This window comes from Echinococcus granulosus (assembly GCF_000524195.1).
Source record: "Echinococcus granulosus chromosome Unknown EG_S00161, whole genome shotgun sequence".
Classification (NCBI taxonomy): Eukaryota; Metazoa; Platyhelminthes; class Cestoda; order Cyclophyllidea; family Taeniidae; genus Echinococcus; species Echinococcus granulosus.
Window position 1 is genome coordinate 58,412 of NW_020170541.1, and position 20,564 is coordinate 78,975.

The following is a 20,564-nucleotide window of genomic DNA, read 5'->3' on the forward strand; positions in this document are numbered from 1 at the left end:
TAATCCTCGTTACCTTCTCCTATCATTCAGTTGAGATTAAAGAAAGCTCTGACCATTACCTTTTTCTTTTGAAAGGCAACGCGTTGACTCAGTGTGGTGCAGCATTTCCCAAACTCATTATCCTGTACTGTGTTGGCTTTCACTGAAGTCGAGAAAGGGTCTTAGGGGCGTCTAAACAAGGCCTGTTATTTTTTGACTGGGCGCAGAACTAGAGCTAAAATCTGGAGCGTTCGAGTCAGCTGTCAAAGGCCATGCCTGCAGTGAAAAGAAAAGGCCAACCAGCACCGCTATCAGAACGTTTTCGCCGTTTTCCATTCTACTTCTGATTTCAGACTTCCGGATCATGAGGGCTGGTCAGGAGAAGACCCTATTGTGAAGCGTAGGATTACGCAAACGACCTAAGTCCTATGGAAACTCAAAAGTTGTCGCCTCCCTGGGTATTATTGACATTTCGTCCATCAAGAAACTAGTTCGGTCTGCCAAGGTGCAACGAAATAGGCATTTACAAACATTTTTTTAGGTATATTTGCAGATATAAGAGGACGTTAACTCTTATTCTACTAAACAATATGAGCTCCTCATTTCTAGCAATTATGATTCACACCTCTTTGTTGTAGGGTTTCGGTCACATCATTTCTTGTAGTAAAATGCCAATCCCTCTAAAGCCTCATAAGTGGAAGTGCCTATGCAATTACACGGAAAAAGCAGCCCTGATTTTGCTTTTTATTATTATCGTGAGGAATTGACAGCTCGATTAACTCAGCACCCTATTAGGTAAGCAATTAAATCACCCCCACTTTACACTTCCCCTCAACGGTTTGGCCTTCACTCCATGTCCGTAGCCTCCGCTCCTCGACACGCTAGTAACACTTTCCCCGCCATGTTAATGTCTTCTTACGGCTTCGGAAAAGAGTAGAGCGGAGGGCCAAAATCTGTTGCAACGTCGAGAGAAGAAATGATTTGTATAACTAAAAGTGAGGAATTTTAGAAAAATTTCTAGTGCTTGGTGAAAGGGAAAGTAAAAGTTGGTGATATGATATAAAACAAGCAAGGACTTTACAAGAAGACTATATTTATTTGCACAATATATTCACCAGCACAAACGTCCCAACCAGTGCGGTTTCTACTATATTTCTAGCGCGGATTCGTTTTTTTTGGCGGTCAAAATTTCTTTTATGCAAGTATTATAAGGTGGGCACCATAAAGGTTACAAAAATAGAGGAAAAAAGAAGCAACATGGTTGCAAAAAAATACCTGAAAATACCTAACATCAAAATCCGATATTATGAAAGTGGGATAATGTCCTGTAGCCTCGCACGTGAGTTAAAAATAGTCCTTCCTAAAGAAATGAGTTAAATGAAGCTACAAAGTGAGGGACAAAGCTCCTTGAATTCATGAATATAATATGCGCTTACATAGTTTCAGCTGTGTTCAATATTTTTACCCCTTTAACGAGATTCCGTCCATAAAATAAACGCACTAAACATATTAGTGCAAAATAGTTTGGCCACTCTAAGTTGAACTGGCATCCAACATTATTTGCAATTTTGGCTTTTCATAGCTTGATGCTACCTTAACTATTTACTTTGTAGACATTAGCCTTAGCTCATAAATTCACGACAATAATTTATAAACCGTGCTTTGTTTAAGTCCTCCACATAACTCGCGAGTATTCGGATTTGATGCTTGCTGCATACTTTGTGTTCTACCTTGAAGTTCCCCTGAATACATATTTGGTGCTGTTTGCGTGTTGAGTAATCCAGGTAGCGTACAATTTGGGCTGTAGTGGAGGACCTATGCCAGTAACTCCTAAGACAACTGATCTATCAAATAATTTGCCCAAATCTGCAACAAACGACTCAATGTCGGGGACCGACGACCAAACTCATAAGTCAGATGATCATCCCGATGGAACCTCCTTACCGAGTAGTGAATTACTGTGTCCGTGCAAATTCAATAAACCCGTTTGTTCTCTTGGATGCCAGCAAGCAAGTAGATATTCTATTAACGCTTCCATCTGTTGATTTTAGGGTTATTTAGCTCTCCAGACACATGTGCACGTTGTATTGATCGTCTACATGCGATACTACATGCAGCAGCTAGCGTAAGTCGGTATAGCGATTCCAGAGATCTTTATAGGAATTATCCATTCTACGAACGGAGAATATGGAACTGAAACAGTTATTGGAATCTAAAAGGAAAGCTCTTTCCATATTTCAAAGAGAAGTGAATTTGTTTGTTTGCGATTTAGGGCATATATATATTCGTGTGCTAGTTATGTGCCTTTGTGTTTGTCACTCTAGCTGAATGTATTAGAATCTAATGGTAGCACAGGCGCCAAGATGCCTAATTCTCAGGAGCTTGAATTGAAACAGGTATGCAAAACTTGCCTCATTTTCATAAGCCTTTTACGCATATGACCGTTATTTTAATGAAAATTTAGGAGAACGAACGTCTGTCTGGTGAACTGGCACTCGCTCGAGGCAGATTAGACAGTTTAAAAATTGCTTGGGAAGACTGTTTTAAACGGTACAGAGGAGTTTCCGATCTATGCTTCTTAATGCTTTATCGTATGCTTTTATGGGTGCAGTCTATTTTGGAATTTCATTTGCATTATTTCACTTATATGTCTCCTACAAGAGTTATTTTTGCTTTAAGTTTCAGGAAATTTTCATCTCACACTTTAATTTGTCGTTTAGATTGAAAGACGAAAATGAAAAGCTGCACAAAACCGTTTCTGAGCTTCAGTTAGCTCCAAAAGAATCAAAAATGGGCCTTATGAGTAAGTTTTCACCATGTGTGATATATAAGGGTTAATTTTCTCTGATATAATGTGTCCTTTTAATAATAAATTTATTTGAAAAAGTTTAATGTGGATTTTGTGAAGAGCAAAAGCGATGACTAGTAGCACTGAAAATAACGGGTTCCCTAAAGTTTTCAGCAAAGGATTGATGGAGTTTTCTTTGTTAAAATGGTAGTACAACTTTAGAGGGCTTTTCATAGCTTCAGTCTAAAGCGATGTTGACTCTGAGCAATCAAAAATATTGTTGACCCACTGCACGTTGCACCAGATCTTGTGCCGAAATTCGTGTTCTATTAGGCAGTTTAAGCAACTCTATTGCGGGGTTGAGCTAACTCTAACATTATTTCTACCAGATGCTTGGTGCCATACGTGAATCATGCATCGTTAAAATGCATCACACATCGAAAAATTCGTAATCACACAAATCGTTGCTTCAAAACACTGAGATCACGACGCAGATTGATTCGGAGGTATTGCAGTTTTTAGAGAAGTACTTGGTTTGCAAATCAACGCGGTGAATTTGATTCCAGAAGTTCGTATGGGTATTTGCCGTGTGGGCCTATCATTTTTTCCTTGACAAATGTTAAACTCATGTCTTGTAACTAACCTTTGAAACTTATTCGAACATTTGGAAATAAAATAGTTGAAAGGACTAATTTCACTTAACATATTTCAAATATCCAAAATTAAAATGTCCTTCAGAAGAGCAACTTGACGTATCTTGAGTAAAAAATCCTAAAATAGAGCGTAAATTGGTGTTTGTCAAAAGTTCATTATTTACTCATTCACTTTCAAGGTAAATCTGAGGTCACCTCTTCAGAATTAAAACAGGTAAATGCCTCCTCTATGCTGCCAAATGGGGATGAAGGAGGCGCCAAGCTACCGCTCGAGAGCTCAGCAAAAGAACCTGTTAAGTGCAGATGCTCTCATTCACTTCAAGTTGATCATCTTAAGAGATGTATTGAAGAGCTAAAGGCAAATGTAAGACACGCATTGTTTATCAGTTCTGCTACCTTCTAAAATACGTAGGACGTTGCGTTATTAGTTTATGTATTCTTATGCCTTGAAATTTTACTGGTGGGTGAGCATCACTGAATTAAAACTACAGGAGATGAGTCAACGGGATCGTGCGGATGATCTGAGTATCTCCTTGGAAGCATACAAAATGGCTCTTGAAAAACAGTTTAACGAAAGCAGAAAGTTCATCAAACACCTCTCAAAACTGTTGGGAAATTCATCTACATCTGAAGAAGGTATATTGCTCTTTTATCTAATGCTCCATCATTTCATGGATCATGGGTAGGTTTTTCATCTTTAAGCTATTCTATATCTACTGCCTCAAGGGAACTTGTTTTTACTCAACCAATGCAATATTTTGCCGATTAACCCCTTTTTCGTTACCCTAATCTTAGTTTGTTTTGCTCCACCAATAGCGGAGAATTATTGCACAAATCCCATCTCGTTATCCGATTATTTATTTAATAGTCACCACCTAGTTGTAATAACGGCAATATCTTAGAGCAGTAAAAATTGAGTACACATAAGAACATGATGTAATCCATCGGTAATTTCTTCTCCCCCTAGGTGCTATATCACGGCTGATAGCTCCAAGAAAACTGTAGAAAGCAAAGGAATACTATGCCTCATTTTCGCCTCGTTTTGTCAGAATTAATGGCTTGATTTGTAGCGGATTTTTGCGAATTTTCCTCGGTATTTATTTGCATTTTAAGTACGGAGCACTCAGCACAACTGGATTTTGATATTATTTCTTTTAATGTGCTTCAAAAATCCAACCAGTGAAATCACGCCTAGTGCCTTTAAAAATGTACTTCACCTATGTAATACCTTATGTAAAATGCAGAATCTCAATCAAACCCTAGCAGGTACTGCCCGTCTTATTTGGCACTAGGCTTTCGGCGTTTGACTCATTTTTTGAGTATGCTATATGTAAATGCGTATACACACGTGTTGTTGAAGCCAAACAAGATCTAGTGTACTTTATTCATGGCGTCGTATGTGAAATATGGCTTGATTGAAAAGGTTAAACGTGCGTGTGCTCCTATTTATCTTCAGCAAAATCCACAGAAACCCTGGATTCTGCGCTAAGCGATGAGTTGACTCACTGGATTGAGCAGGCACTGAAATCCGCAGTGCATGAGAGTGGGAATCGTATTCAACTCAGAAATGGCGATTCTCACCCAAGCAGTGATGTCTTTTCCCCCTCATCCTCTCCTTTAATTGCTCCCCATTCACCTCCCAAAGAAGTCTTATCTGTCGATAAGCAGTATCGTAGGCACCCTGTAAACGATCGGGTAAGTTAACTCTTTCTGGTTTTCAGAAAGCCTAATTTGTTCCCCTCTCCATTCTTTAAATTATTGCTCTTTAATGGGCAGTTTTAAGCACTTTTGCTAAATGGAACTTCTAATCCCGATTTTAAGTAATTCCAAATGATAGGCAGTGGAGCGATCAAGCATTTAAACAGCTCTCTTGAGAGCATTAACCATCACAGTACTTGACTGCTATACTCCGTTAACAATGTGTGAATATGATTGATAAACAGAGAGCTAAAATTTTGTCTAGTGCATTTTTCACGGCTTGAGAGGAGTGAATAGGTGATGTTCATTCGATACAATATCCGATGATTACATTGATGGGAGGATAGCATAGTTTTGTTCGATCAATTTTTTTGTACCTTTGATGCACGAATTTGCATCGTGGTAATTTGATCTATTTTGCCCAATGGTTCTCCTTCCGATGTGCAACTGTAAGCGAATTTCATCAGCTTTCCACCCAAGCATTGACTAGAGAAGTCCCTTTATGATCGATTGGCCGGGTGTCATGATCCCTTAAGTAATGCCAGCCCAACAGTTAACCGTGAAGCAGATACAGTTGTATTTTGAATTTTTGACTGTGTTTCTGTCTGTCGCCTGTTAAAAGCAAACCGCCAAAAATTAAAAAGTTTCCTTAGAATAGTGAGAGATCATCATAATACGCTGGAACTTTTAATAATCAAGTGGAGGTACAGCAAATACCTGTTCTTCAATTCGTTACTAAAGAGGGTGCTTTATTCTGTAGTACCCAGAGGCTTCTCTGAAGACGCTAGAAGACGTCATACTCGAGCAGAATACGTATTGTCGACGTACAGCTGGGGTATAGCCCAGACGCCAAACCGCTAGGCGGATGTGCAGTGGCGAAGTTACTAAGGCACCTGTTACCAAAACTGATTTAAACAAACAATTAATGTGTTGCAATCCTACACTACATACTTGAAAGTCGGAATCATTTAACACATCACTAACGCCGTAGGTTCGGGTGACAATCGCATGTATTCACTTATGGACAGGTCTCGTTCTTTGCTATGATACTTTAGAGCAGAGGCCGAACGACGACTATGAGGCTGCAAGCTCTATCTAAAGCGCTGGACTTTCCGCATGGCACATCGATGCCAACGTCAACGAAGGTTTCTCCGTTGGAAACTCTCCTTTTAATGGTAAGGTCTTTAAGAGATGCTCAGTTTTAGGCGCCCATAAGCATTGTAGACAGCGTATCACACTATTCTTGGTTGTTTTTGAATACTTGAGGGCTTTTTCCGTTTACTCGAATCATACCTCTTCTATTTAAGGTGAATGAAGTTCTAGAAAAGTTGACGGAGGGTAAGATGGAGGAATATATCCATAGTGGAAGATTCAGGATATGGCAAGAAAGGGTTTTACACCACCAATCGACCCAAATGGTGACGAGAATTGTTTGAATGATCTCCGCTTTATGTGCTGTTCTATTTCATATCACGATTGTCATATTTACCTCCATAATGTATGCTACTTTGTAAGATATTGGGATGCCTAAAAAGTACTTCGGTAATTTGTATTATAAAGGGGAGGAAATGCCCCTTAAATAAATAATGTCTTGACCATGTTGTGCTTCAGGTGTTCTTTTTTTCACTGGAATTGCTAGTTCAGTTGTTTATTGGGCTTTTAGGAAACCTTAGCAAGAGTAAATTGTGTCTAAGCTCCTTTTTTGGAGCTTCTACATGAACCTATTCGGGATTTCCTAAAGATAGGATTGGTTTTAATTTCCAAGCTTTTCAAGTATGGTGAGCAAAGTGGATTTATTAGGTAAACTATTGCATTGTCTAGCTCGGTATTACTAGCCTCAAAGAATCAAAATTCGAAGAATGACCTGTGCATAGCAATTGAGGGACCGAGTTTCTCAGTCTTGTGATGCTGTTTTAGTGCAAAGGGGTTCGCGGACCATAAAAAAAGGTATTCTTTTACACCTGACGGAATATTGTCTCATGCCGTAAATAAATCATCGTAGTAGGGTGGTACAAAGGTGCTTGAGTAAGATAAGTTAGGGGTGGGGTTTCCAAGACGCATTTTTTGTACTTGGAGCAGTGCTGCTTTCAAAGCGTGGGTGGCTATGCGCCACTTACAGCTTTGTCTGGCCAGCTGAGGTATGTCCCAACTAGTCCCATTCAGTGAATTGGACCCCATAAGTTTGGAATGGATAATGCATTCTAATGAATACTTTAGAAATTTGCCTTTCAGTAATCGTAACTCTGACATCTGAATAACTTTTTTTCTAACTCCACGATGGGTCTGATAAGGAACAATCACACATCTTTAATTCTTTATGCCTTTGCCAAATCAGTCTCAAAGAAAGTTGAGGCCCAGTAGAAGCAGCATTATTCTCCATATACCTCAAACAAGATTATTTTTTCTTTTTATTTGGATTTTAGGTAAAAAAACCTTACTGAATGGACATCTGCTTGCCAGGTTGTAGAATAAATCGTCTAGAATCCCTAAGTGAACGCTTTAATTTTAACTCGATCGGAGTGGAAATTGTAGTAATGGTGCCCACGACGCGAGGCTTTCAGTACAGGCAAAGCGACCCATGCATTAAACAATTTTTATTCACAACTACGTGAATAAGGCGTGGAGGCTTCTTGCAGATTCAAACCACATTAGTTAAATTGTTCTATTATCTGATTAAAAGACGAGTTGACCCACGACAGTTGCTTCAATAGATTAGGGTAATATTTGAACATTATTAAATGCGAGGATTCATTTTACAATCATCTCCGTATTTCTCAATGCTTTAAATGAAATTAAGTGGTGAATACTCATATATTTATGGAAATGCAATGCTTTTGTCAGTTTAACCCTAATTATGCAGACACTTGAGTCCTTACAGATTGGCCTCCGGGGCGTCAGTTGCCCAAGCGCTTCTGTACATCAGTAACCCATTTTCTGCCATGCTACCAAGACTTCGTACTAATTCAGGGAGAACTCATTGATCCTGTCTTTCATTAAATAATTCTGCTTTCAGGCTAATATTCTTACAACTAGCGTTTGGGAATACGAGACGTTCCCCGTGAAAGGCATCATCCGATCTCCAGCACCATGAGCGTCCCATTCCCCTCCTTCAATACAGTTCCCCAACAGGATGAAATCCCAAATCAAGACCCAAATAATGGTAGTATTGATTGGTAAAACATACCCATTTTCAACAAGATCATTCCAGTTAGAGGTAGGTAATTACGGCTGACACCCGTAGAAAGCAGATCTGTTGGAGACGCGCTGTTATCCGTGCTCTGTTCAGTATGCCCAAAGTATTGAATTACTTATTCCTCAAAAATCTAAATAAGTGACATCCAAGGGCTTCTAATAATTCACTTTGTTTCTATTTATTTATATTGAACTAGTAAAAGGCTGTGCAAAAAGCAGTCGTTTTTAAATCATGTCTATTCAGGGTAGGTGCAACACTGAATCACCTAGCCTAATTTTCCAAAAGCCAAATCACAAGGACCAAAAGAGTACATCAAGCGTAGGAGATAATTTGGGATAGGTCAACGACTCAGTCGTGAAGGTCATGTGGAGGTATACACTTGACTTTGATCACCTTTCCACCGCGTAGAGAATTGTGGTTTTGAACGATGAAGGCGAAATCCTTAAATCCGACACACGCGGCGCCATACTGACCATCAGCTCTCAGGGCAATTAAAGCGCCATACCAAGTTCCTCTCTAAACAATCCATCATGTTAGTTGAAACTGGGTGGAGAGAGGCTTTACGCACTACATTTGTTGTCAATAGCTGAAAAACTGCGACTATAAATCTAAACAATGTTGGTGGCCTGGACTTAAAGTGATAGGATTACATTCCACACTTACAGGCTTAAAATTTCGCCTGCCTTACTTATGTTCACAATCTGGTTGATCAGATTCCTGAACATTCAAAAGCCAGAAGCTCAGATAATTGTAAATTTTACTATTCATAAAAGCCATTCCCACATACTAATAGTACTCAAATCCAAATGAGCAGTATTTGGAATCATATTTATTTCAAATTAAGAAATTCAGAAAAATGGCATGAAATTTTCCTCAAAGCCAAATTAACGCTTACTCAAACGGTACTTCAAGTTTTCGTGACTTACTACTCACAAAGGCTCCCAAATATTCTTGCCACATAGGTCATCAGCAACTTTTTTTCTCGAATCTTTCTTTTCACAGTCCAACAATGTTTGCTAACGATCATGTTTATTTTAGCGGTTATAGCTACCGATACTCGTGATTGTTATTTGACTAGTGAATTAGCTTACTAGTGGGAAATCCATGAAACTGTAAAATTAGTCAAGTGAATGTGTTGAGTCAATACCTGGCGAACAGATCGTAGGCTAATATAGCACGCTTGGTTGGGATGTTTTCCTGCTTTCATAAGTTCCACAGCTTTAAACGAGAGCAGGAATCGCATCATTATATCCCCATCACCGGTTCCTGCAGCTGCGCCAATCTACTCGGCAGCAAGAATGCAGTTTGAGAAGTGAACATAGTGCTACTTAACTTCTAGTCAGTAGCCTACCCTGCTGTCAGCAAATCCACCGGCTCCAGGAATGGGACTATCACCAACGCGACCAGGGATGCGGAAGCGCGCTCCATTGGTAGACAAGCCAACTGCCATTTTGCCATGTCTGTCAAGCGCTATGACGCCGATTGTATCATGGTTTGCTTTGTCGATTCCTAACTCTTGCCTACGCCTCAGGGAAGCTTGTGAAATAAAAGTGAGCCGCAGAACTTGGCCATCAATGTCTAGCGTGATTAGCTGACAGTATGAATATAGCTTCACATCCAGGTCTTAAAGAGTAAAAGTTTCAGCAAGGCAAAACAATGTAAACTTATTTGGTAATAACTACATATGGGAAAGGCTATTCTTGATTTCATCACTTTTAATTGGCTCCAGTGATTTCTTAATGCTAAAAATGAACTTGCCGTCACAGTGGTCGCTTATGAGTGTAGATAAATCTCCATAATTCAAAATTGCAGTGGATGATTTAAATTTTACATTTACTAATTTTTACTTGTTTTTCTACACAGATTTCACATACCGTGGTAACTTACCAGCCCAACTTTTGTTCTTAAATTGGTAGGGTCCACAGCTGTTCCTAGGATTTGGGATCCAAGAATAGGGTATTCGAAAGTTTGGTTGACAGTCCTTCAATTTCCACTGTTTCCAGACTTCAGTAGACTCATTTGAGGAGAGGTTAGTTCGATGGTAGCCGAGGGATTCGGCGAACCGCGTGGCTGCTTCACCGACCAAAAGGGTGTGACGAGTAGAATTGAGCACTCCCAAAGCAACCTGTGCAGCCTCCTTTATGTAACCCATTTCTGCCACAGCGCCTACCTAAAGTGGAAAACTCCACCAGAATTTATGCTGCTGTAGTCAAATAGCATATAGTCAGTAACAGAAAAATAGAGATTTCTGATCATATGGTTATTTCTTTATGATGTCCCAAGAAGGATACTTTTCCCCACATTACATTCATTACATTTATGAGCAACATAAGTTGTCTGAGCCGCTCAATGAATTCCACAACACAATCTATGTTCGGAAATAATTTGTTTGAAATCTCCTGGGAGCTGAAAACTGATGTACAGCCATTAACTAACTTCAGCATTTTAAGTATCGTTAGTGACAGATTTCCCCATTAGCTAAGGCAACATATCTAGTCTATATCTACACATGTAAGCAAAGCAGATATTTCAATTAAAACGCACATTCATTGAGTCTCCATCCATCACCATTGCAGAAAGCGTGGTATTGCCATCTTCATCTGGCGAACCTCCTGCACCCACAGAGGCAATGTTTTTATCTTCTTCGGCGGCGGTGCAGCCAGCAACCACTGCCGCAAGCGCTGAGCCTGTTGGTGCTTTGATGACCCCCCAAGCAGCATCATTGGCCCCCTTCCAAGGCCACGTGTTAATCACGGTAGGCCCGGAATACGGTCTAATCTGGGACCAAAAGACAATGTGGTTTGTGGCCAGGACGGTGGCGCAGCAGAGAGTGGAGAGAGCGAACAGACGAAGCATGGTGGTTTATGAGACTGTGAACTTCAGACACTAGCATTCATTGTTTGTGGTGTGTAAACAACCCAGCTTGCCCGATGTAAACGACACATCATTGTGATCTCGTTCGGTAATAAATCAGACGCCCAGCTATTCCAACAGAAAGTGGTATTGTAAAGGCCATGCGTAATGCTAAATTTAGAAGAAAACCGTCCTATACGTGATATATCCGGCGTCTATTTCTTTGGCATGAACCCTCATTTTCTTGGAACGAGTGGTTAGATTAGAATTGGGGATTCGTTATTAGTACTTTTGTAAACGGGGGTATGCATCTTCAGAGCACACCTTGTCCTCAGGGTCAGATAAAGTACGTTTCAACACGAGCTCTGTGTTTGGTGCAAACTTCTCGTGGAAAAGCCCATATGCATTATACTACTTACATTTAACTACTTACAATTTAACGCACCTAAAAGACCGGGTAGTGAGGGGAATATGCTATACCTAGAATTGTGGTGTGCGACGCCAAAACCCAAAGCACAAATTTAGTCTAACGAGTAGGTCTAGTAAATGAACAGTTTATCGAAAAAGCAATTTCTACATGAGATTTATGCAGAATGCATGAACTATCATTTGAAGGGTTTTAGCGGGTGATAACATCCGCCTAGATCTGTTAATAAAATTAAAGTTAACATTGTGACTTCTTACAAAAAACAAAGTGCCACGTGTAGCGTCCCGAGACTCCCTGAAGACGAAAAAAGACAATACTCGGGCAGAATATATATATTCAGCACGGAGAAGGTGTCTGAGCTATCGGCATGGCCCAAAAGGCCAGCCCACCCAGCGAGGTACAAGGGGGCTAATTCAAAGTACAAAAGTGGCGCCTCACCAAAACCGAGGGATAAACCACTACCGTATTACACCACGTTTGATTAGGCAGGCAATTGAGCCTCCGCAGATTGTAATTTTGCAATGTGTCAGAGCCTAAAAGGTGTGTTGGTAGTATCAGTAACATTATTTCTGCCATAATACTCTGGCTTTTAACAAACTCAGCTAAGACACCAAACACTATAATACACTCGCTTTGCACTACAGAAAACTGGCTGCACTCACTTTATATTTGAAAAGAATTTGGCAGTTGAATGAATTTTATTTTATTGTCGAAGTAATCCACAAGTATGTCAAATGCCTTAAAAAGGCTTCTAGGCTAAAAATAAAAAGAGACAAAAGTCTATGTTTATCTGTATTTTTTGGCTATGAAAAGAAAATATTGTCCAGTCCGAATGGCCAATAGGAATAGGGCGCTGCATTTAGGAGGTACCGCACTTTTTGTGGCCTAAATGGTGGGCGCGCTTAGAAACGTCCCAAATCTTGCAAACATCTACTTCGGGACGAGTACTGGACGCATTCAAGATGTTTCACAATGTCTCATTGGCTGCCGTGTAGTCAAAGATGAGCAGTTTGGCACCATAAAATACGTCGGTCCCATCGTTAGCTCTTCGGTCGTTTGGTTGGGAATTGATTGGGATAATCCCAAGAGTGGCCGTCACGATGGAACTTTTAAGGGCGCAAAGTATTTCAACACGCATCATCCCACGTCGGGATCATTTTTAAAGTACGTTATGCCTAATTTTATACAACGCAACTCCTGTACGCGAGCATGACCATCGCGTGGTCTCGACTTCTTTCTTTTTAATTATAGGCCGGAAAAGGCGTCATTGGGAACTAGTCTAGAGGAGGCCTTGGTCACACGTTATGGAATGTGCGCCGAATGTCAAATAATTGCCCGTAATCCTGCCCTTTTCCAGTCCGGTGATGATCCAGTCTCTGGGGTGAAATTAGAGACTGGCGCCTCCCCAGGCCAGTTAAAGGCCACCATGGATATGAGTCTGTTTGAGGCCGAGTTTATTGGAGATGGGGTTTCCAAACCGAGTGCGCCTTTCACTGTAGAAATCTTTGCTAGTTCGTCAGGCGAATTAAACAACCACCAGACTTGTGGTGCTGGTGGTGTCATACAAAAGTTTTCTCGTCTTCGAGTCGCCTGTGTTTCCGGCATGCCTGTGTATCGAGGATTGAGAAGAAACGAGAATCTGGCTGAAGATGTTAGAACGTTGTGGCCGGGACCTGGTGGTCAGATGTCCGAATACCTTGGCGCCCTTCGTGAGCTTGACTTATCCAGCTGTCTTATCTCCAAATGGGTCGAAGTCGCTAGTGTGCGCGCAGCTTCTTTGCATGCCCAAATTACAGCCTTTTTAAACTATTAACCTCATTTTCGCTATTCTTTTTGACTAGATCTGCAGTCAGTTGCCAGCGCTGTTGAAGCTGAATGTGGGATTCAACCGTTTGAGATTGCCGCCAACAGCAGAAAACGAACTTTTTGGACTTCCTGAGGTGGAGCGTCGTTTGCTACTGGATATCGACGTCGATGTTGCAGTGGCTGAAGAATTGTGCTCCTCGGCTTTCCCCTCTCTCACTCGCCTCGCGGCCGTCCATATGCCCGCAGAAAAAGACGGTGGAACACCTTTTGGCTGGAGTGAAATAACGCGCATTCTAGGTTGGATGCCATCCTTGAAGGAAGTTTGCATTGCTTATAACGAGGTGATGGTCATTTCTTGAACGTGTGGCCTCTGAATACGTGGTTATGACGCGATTTTCTTGTCCTTGTCAGTTCGGGGATCTCCCTGATCCTTCCATGGGGATCGGATTTTGCCTGGCCGAGCTATTACAAAAACTTACAGAAGTAGATTTGACCGGAACGGGACAAAGTAGTTTCACACTCATCTTTTCCACGTTGGGTCGGTCGACCAGGCTAACTAGCCTTGTTCTTAACGTGAATCGAATTAGAGAAGTGCATCTGCCTCGAGATGTCGTTCTTTTTCCCTCAATGACCCAATTGGCTATCCGCGATAACCTCATCAGCGACTGGAAATCTGTGAATGCCATGGCTCAACTTCCTTCTCTTACCAACCTTATTATCTCCCAAAATCCCATTTTTGCTAGCACTACGCCGTAGGTTGCACTCAAATCCCACCTTCTTTCTTACCTACTGCCTTTTTTAGAGAAACGGCGCGACAAGAGCTGATTGCTCGTCTGCCGAGGCTGAAGTCTCTCAATCGGCAGGAAATTGAACGTGATGAACGGAGGGGGGCTGAGCTGGATTTCTTGAAACGCTATGGAAAGGTCTGGGCCGAAACTGAGAGACAAGACGAAGAAGCGAGGCGTGCGTTCAAAGAGGAGTATCCTGGGTTTGAACAACTCTGCGAGAAATACGGTGCTCCTGAGTCCGGTGAAACAAAGGTGAGTAAAATTGACTGCATCGTTTAAAGCCCTTTAATAGGTTGATGTGAATTTCATTCAAATTTATTTTCCAATCGCTATTGAAATTATCCGAGTGGTACTTTTTGAGATTTTATCTTTGAGAGAACCAGCTTTTACCTTTTCGATAGAAGTAACGTTAAAATTCCTGCTAAAGAGAAATAGTATTAAGAATCATCTACCTTTTTTCGACAGTACTGGGTTAAACCATGTTTAATCATGATTTATAAGTTTCGTAAATAATGCGTAGAATTTTTTTCGGTTTGGAAGTCATTGATGAATGTAAGAGGCTTTTACAACCTGGGCTACTGGGACTCAATATCGACCAGGGCGTCTCGATAGGTAATAATGTTAAACTGTTAATCATATGTCCTACTGTTTTTACAGCACCCTCACTTTCACAAGCCCTAGTTTATGCATTTGTGTGGATGTAAGGCTAAAAGCATGGTTTGTAGCTTTAGTGACGGGAAAGCAATAGTCAGATTGATGAAAAAATGGTGGTAATTACCGCAGCAATCACTGGAGAGGGTAAAACCCCGATTTTGTATCAGGTACGAATTCTATTGATTGTTAAGTAAGCATTCTATGCGATTTCATAGACTCATCATGAAAAAAGACTCCGGATTGTTTACAATTGGAAAAGCTCAATTCCTGAATAAGTCCGAGTTTTATCGTCATCGATTAAGAGTAATTCAATTACATGAGGCGCATAATTGGCTTCTCTTTTCACAGAGCGTAGTCCATGCGTTAAAGGAGAGCCTGGTAGAGCTGACGATAACTTGCGAACCCCCGATGGCAGCCATGAGTCCACGCGAGGTAGTAAAGCGGCTCCCGGCCCGCATGACGGTGAACCACCTGCGGAGCCTGGTCCGCCGCCTATTTCGCCTCCCCACCACCGCTGCCATTGACCTCGTGACGTGGGGTGCGCAACCCGGATTCGACGAAGTCGAGGTGCCGCTGGACTCTGACACCCGGGAACTCGGCTTCTTCGGCGTCGTTAGCGGTGACCGACTGGTTGCCCGATGGTCGCCAGAGTCGTAGTAGAGTCAACCCATTCTCGCCATCTATGTCTCAGCCGTCTTTCAGTTCCCTGTTTCCTTGCTATTTACCTTTTAATACAACACCTAATTAAACAGTCTTGGTGGCGTTTTTTAATTGCCTTTTAATTTTTATGTTCACGGAAGGCGCGGTATTCGCGTTCGTGTTAAATTTAAGCATTCATGCTGATTGTTTCTATTGTCCATGTTAGATGTCGAAGCATCGTAGTCCCCTACCATGTCGTGCAGTTAACATTTCGTTGTCTGTGGCGGTGAGCGATAAACCCCCAGACTCCGCTTGCCAGTTTAATTCGCGCCATGGAGTGTCTCCATTCTACCTTGGGCGCTTGCTCTCATTCTTTCAACACTCGCTCCTCCCTCTCGCTGCAGCCGTTGTCTGCCTAGGCTTTTGACGCGTCCATTCTAAGGCCCACATTTGCTCCGAGTGAAGTTTTGACATCTCTACCAAGTCGCTTGTAGCGTAAATTGTTGGAAGTTTTTCTCAATTATAGGTATTATTGCATACTTCGGAAGCAGTAAACAGCAATCACGCCTGCTTGTGTCAAGGGGGTAACGGTGCGTCTTTGATATGGCAGCGCACGGAACATGGCCCTTTTTGCAGCAACAAGCCCCACCCCGTCTTCCAGTGCGTTAGTCATGTAAGAAGAGTAAATAAATCAAAACAAAATTAATTACCAATTCACAAGAGGCTACAACAACACAGAAGTTAAGTGAGGAATGTTTGCACGCGGATGATTGCAGGAACTCTTTTTGATTTTGCTAGACAGGGAGATGCGAAAAGTAGTTACTGAGATAGCCCTGCAGGTTGTCCAATCTTCGGTTCAAGTCATTGAGCTCGCGGTTGAGATGGGTATCATTAGAGGGGAGGGGAATCCTTGCTAAAAGGAAAACACTTTGAGGTTTTTTTCGATCCTTCTGAATGTTTCAATGGATTAAAATTCAGGTAAATAACCCTGAAGTAACACCCTATTAGAAGAAATCAAAAGATGTGGACAAACATTTTTGGAAAACAGGATTAAAACACTCAAATTCGATAGTTACTCATTGCGACTCGGAACTTCTATGGTGCTGCGATAGGTCTGAGTGCCGTCTACTGATTTGCAATAAACAATGAGCAAGCCAGAGAAAAAATAACTTAAAAGGAGACAAGAATCCTCAACCCGTGAAGAAACACGAATTTGTGAAGCGCCAAAGTGTTTAATGTCCAGGATTTACAAAAAATTCTCGAAATCCTAAGAGCTCCACAGGTAGAAATGTTTCATGGGAACTTACTTTCCGCAATTTCCTATTGGGAGCTCCGTGGATTTTCGAGCCAATAGACTGAATGCCAGAAAAGCATGGATTCATTGAAACGCTTTAAAATAACTCTACATAAATTCTGAAATATAATACCCAGATCTTCAACATTTGACAACTCCTCGTAATTCCCATCTCAAGATTGAATAGGTCGGCACCTAATGATCACAAGGTTACATTAGAATAGATATGCGAAATACTTCTTAATCATCGAATTGCTTATAAAGTGAGGAAACTCCGAAATCCGTGATAACAGTTTTGAATACCTTTGAGGTCACATGAAAATCACGAAAAAAAGTAGCTGGAAAAGGATGAGATATCGTAGTAGGCTGCTTTAGGGATTACTAAAAGATCGCGAAAGATAAGTGATGCTAACTAGAGCGTCGGAACACATAAGCCCAAAAAGAGTTTTTGTTATTTTCAAACATAACTCGTATCAATTTATGTTAAAAATACTTCTAAACTTTTCAATTTCTCCCACAACAGCCAGTGAAAGTTTGCAAATAGGGGAGCATGAGTTCAGTATTTGCCAGTATATTTGCTCGATTGCTTAACTCCAAACTCCCAAATTTTAACCAATTGGTGTCAGTTCAGAGTCCGAATCCCGAGTTTAGATAAATCACAGCTGCCACCTGCCTGACCAAATATGTGCCTGCCTTTAAATAAAATGCGGTCCCACCAACCTCTGGAACCTTCCGGGATTCGACAAAGTATACTCAATGTGGAAGGAATCATATTATTTCAACGGAAAGGGGCGAAATAACCAAGTTACATGTTATTGAACAACTTAACAATATGATCAAAAAGGCCTCGGGGATTTTGTTAATTCACAGCCCGGAACCGTGGTGTAATTTTAGGCCTCTTGCTCCAAAAATGCCATTACCTACAGCGAAAACTTTACGTCAAAGCCTTTCAATCACATTACCTGTACAAAACCCAAAGCCTCGACAAAAAGTAGCCAGTGGAAACTTTGGTAACGAGTTAAAAATCATAAACGTCTTAACCATGAAGGTGCTCGCGAAAAACATCGCTTCAAGTAAGAGCAACTCTTTAAAAATAAACAACACAAACTTTGGTCGGGTCGACTCAATTGATGGATTGCATTTCTAGAATAAAGTAATGCCTTTATGAGAAACTATTTTTGAAAGATATCCTATGAAAATTTAGGCAATTCTTTACAGTAAACCATTAATCAAGTACGCGAAAACTTCCGTATTGCATTAAGCTAGTATTTTAAAGACAATAGGAACAATTCTTGTGAAAAAATGAATTTATCGACGGCAGAAGTTAGAATCGTGCATGCTCTAAGCTCTCCCAATGTTCCGCTACATCCTAACAAGATAATAAGATCTATACAGCTCTGTACGCCCATACAATCCTTCCACAAGCGCTATTCAGTTCAAAATAAGGACAAAATTGGGAACTAATGACAAGACTACAAGCTACCTTATGGACTATTACACTACCTGAAGGCTTTTTTACAGCTTCTGGTTCAAAACAGCGTTAACAAATTCAGAATTCTAAATCAGAAACCTGATCTTCAGCGCTCCTCCAAAGAACCTGCGGTACAATTTCATTGATTCACGAGATTGCTAACTTTAAGGAAATTGTACCTTTTCTCCCTTGACCGACAAGCATGCTGGGGATTGTAGTCGCTCAGACCATGGAAGTCACTTTCAGCTGAAGTCAACCTATCCCACCCACAGGATGCTACGACTGTGGCCGACTTGTTGAGGTATTGCTTCAAAAGCAGTAGACGACGCTGCTGTAGAGTGTGCGTGTCCAGGGTCACATCGCAATGGGCAGCTGGAAAACGCGATTGGATGCGAAAAGCAGGAGAGGCAGATTGGTGTGAAAGACGAGAGATTTCTTCGAGTTTTCTAGGTCGCAAAAAATTAAACATTTGGCGACACCTGGTGAGAACCAAGAATTAACTAAATGTGCATATAAGTAGCTAAAATACATAACCACATAAATCCTCATGGGAAAATTTCAAACAATAGACCGCAACATCCAGGATGGCAGCTTGTCGAAATATACGGTTTAAGCTGACCACTCACCTTTTCTGCTTCACTTCTTGTTGTTTCCTGCGTTGCTCATGAACGTACGCGGTGGGATCAAAACGCCCTTAAAAGGAAACGAAAAAAATAGATATGGATGGATTCAATATTTGTAACCCAAACCTAGCACGGTGAAAGCCTTTAATTGCCAGGAATTCACCGACATTTCCAACTGCTCACGAAGAAACTTGGTGATATATGGATAAATGGATCTTATTTGATCTATATAATCATTATCAACGAAAGTTAGTGTCATGCCACCGTGACAGAAATCAACTAATAGGCCGTCACTTACTGCATCTACTCGAGTAAAGTGAGCATGATCGACTGAGTTTCCTTGGAGAATTCGAAGACATACGAGGCTGTTGGTAACACTGGTGAGATCTCGAGGTGGAAAGAGAATGAGAGGAGCCGCACGAGCGTCCACCACGCAACAATGACCGCTCCGAATTATTAGTCATGCTGCCCACACGACTAGCAGGTCCTGCACTGTTGGAACAACAGTTCCATTTAAAAGAATAAAGATCAGCCAAAGCTATGTTTGCTAGTTCCTAGTTGCACATAAGGAAATAACTAATGCTAACTCAGGATCTAATGAGCGATGATATCCACATTCAACCAACGATTCAAACCGAAAGCTTCAACGGATTACTACTCCCTAAACATACACCACACTCTGATGCAAACGGCCCCCGGAGTTGTGTGAAGACGTTGATATTGATGACGAGCGCCGATTTAGTGGATAACCCATTGAGGAGGACATTATTTTTGGAGATATATTTGGTCTGTTTGCGCTGTGAGATGAACAATTTCGTGCAGATGAGACATTCCCTAATTCATGATTATCTTTACCATGGAGAATATGAAGAATAGATCTGAGGCGATTCAGCTCAGCAAGAGCATTGTCTCTCTCACTCTCTAAAACAGCGATTCTTGAGAAAATCAGGCAGTCTAAACAGCATACCTATTCTTGTATTCACCATCATCAAAGGACGAGCTACAACTTCCGACAATTCCCTTGTAGTTACACTTATTGAAACAAGCGTCGCGCAGTCTGTGAATCTTTTTAAAGAGTGCTTCTTTGTCTACGACGCCAAAATATGTAAGGGGTAGGGGGTAAAATGTTCTATCGAAATCAGAAATATAAGTCAAAATGAGGTAACGACGGTTGACCGGATTCTCTTTACCGGTAGAAAATCCGAGACTATTTCGCTTCAGCCTCAATTTTTGAAAGTTTTCTAGATCGTCATAACTGACGAAATCGATGCTCAGTGATTTTGTTCGCTTTAAGTACAAAAATCAAGGAATAGATAAAGTTACCTGACATAACACAGAATGGAGCATTGTAAGAAAGACACTAAAGCGCTTGAAATTGCCCGTTTTCTTTGTAAGTTCTTCAATATCTGAATCAAAATAAAGACGTCAAATGGAACCTACAATGCGGAGAAAAACTACCGCGCCACTCCTCGTCACTACACTGATCACGAACCTCGACCTTTAAGGTTTTGCCTCGATCATTAACAAACGCGACGAAGTGCTCACGATAAGAAAATGAAAACAATCCGGAGAAATATGATGATCTATTACCGTTCCTCATAAGCAAATTGCGGAAGGTCCATCAAGCAACCATCGCAAAAAACCAGGAATTTTAGGTCATGCACACAGACAAAGGCTAAGATCACTGATAAATTTAAA

At 41.1% G+C, this 20,564-nt stretch overlaps 4 protein-coding genes across 4 annotated transcripts; 2 read left to right on the forward strand and 2 right to left on the reverse strand. All coding sequences in view use genetic code 11, as the record gives it.

Annotated features, from left to right (window-relative positions):
- Positions 1 to 1,796: 1,796 nt before the first annotated feature.
- Positions 1,797 to 6,554, forward strand: EGR_09691 (hypothetical protein; the record flags this gene model as incomplete). Its single annotated transcript, XM_024498940.1, has 11 exons — positions 1,797 to 1,992; positions 2,031 to 2,104; positions 2,140 to 2,226; positions 2,304 to 2,375; positions 2,444 to 2,529; positions 2,700 to 2,782; positions 3,600 to 3,784; positions 3,912 to 4,056; positions 4,877 to 5,115; positions 6,174 to 6,293; positions 6,426 to 6,554. 11 exons carry the CDS (start codon positions 1,797 to 1,799, stop codon positions 6,552 to 6,554), a joined length of 1,416 nt encoding a protein of 471 aa, XP_024346642.1.
- Positions 6,555 to 8,659: 2,105 nt separating this feature from the next.
- EGR_09692 (N(4)-(Beta-N-acetylglucosaminyl)-L-asparaginase) lies at positions 8,660 to 11,167 on the reverse strand (the record flags this gene model as incomplete). The annotated part of the gene is made up of 5 exons (XM_024498941.1): positions 8,660 to 8,827; positions 9,459 to 9,593; positions 9,663 to 9,934; positions 10,199 to 10,481; positions 10,856 to 11,167. 5 exons carry the CDS (start codon positions 11,165 to 11,167, stop codon positions 8,660 to 8,662), a joined length of 1,170 nt encoding a protein of 389 aa, XP_024346643.1.
- Positions 11,168 to 12,480: 1,313 nt separating this feature from the next.
- Positions 12,481 to 15,496, forward strand: EGR_09693 (Tubulin-specific chaperone E; the record flags this gene model as incomplete). The annotated part of the gene is made up of 6 exons (XM_024498942.1): positions 12,481 to 12,755; positions 12,843 to 13,353; positions 13,433 to 13,738; positions 13,809 to 14,149; positions 14,200 to 14,437; positions 15,188 to 15,496. The coding sequence occupies 6 exons, from the start codon at positions 12,481 to 12,483 to the stop codon at positions 15,494 to 15,496; spliced, it is 1,980 nt and encodes a 659-aa protein (XP_024346644.1).
- A 776-nt stretch (positions 15,497 to 16,272) lies between these two features.
- Positions 16,273 to 20,466, reverse strand: EGR_09694 (Coiled-coil domain-containing protein; the record flags this gene model as incomplete). The annotated part of the gene is made up of 8 exons (XM_024498943.1): positions 16,273 to 16,387; positions 18,423 to 18,689; positions 18,870 to 18,936; positions 19,165 to 19,358; positions 19,538 to 19,801; positions 19,834 to 20,153; positions 20,190 to 20,272; positions 20,307 to 20,466. 8 exons carry the CDS (start codon positions 20,464 to 20,466, stop codon positions 16,273 to 16,275), a joined length of 1,470 nt encoding a protein of 489 aa, XP_024346645.1.
- Positions 20,467 to 20,564: the final 98 nt, after the last annotated feature.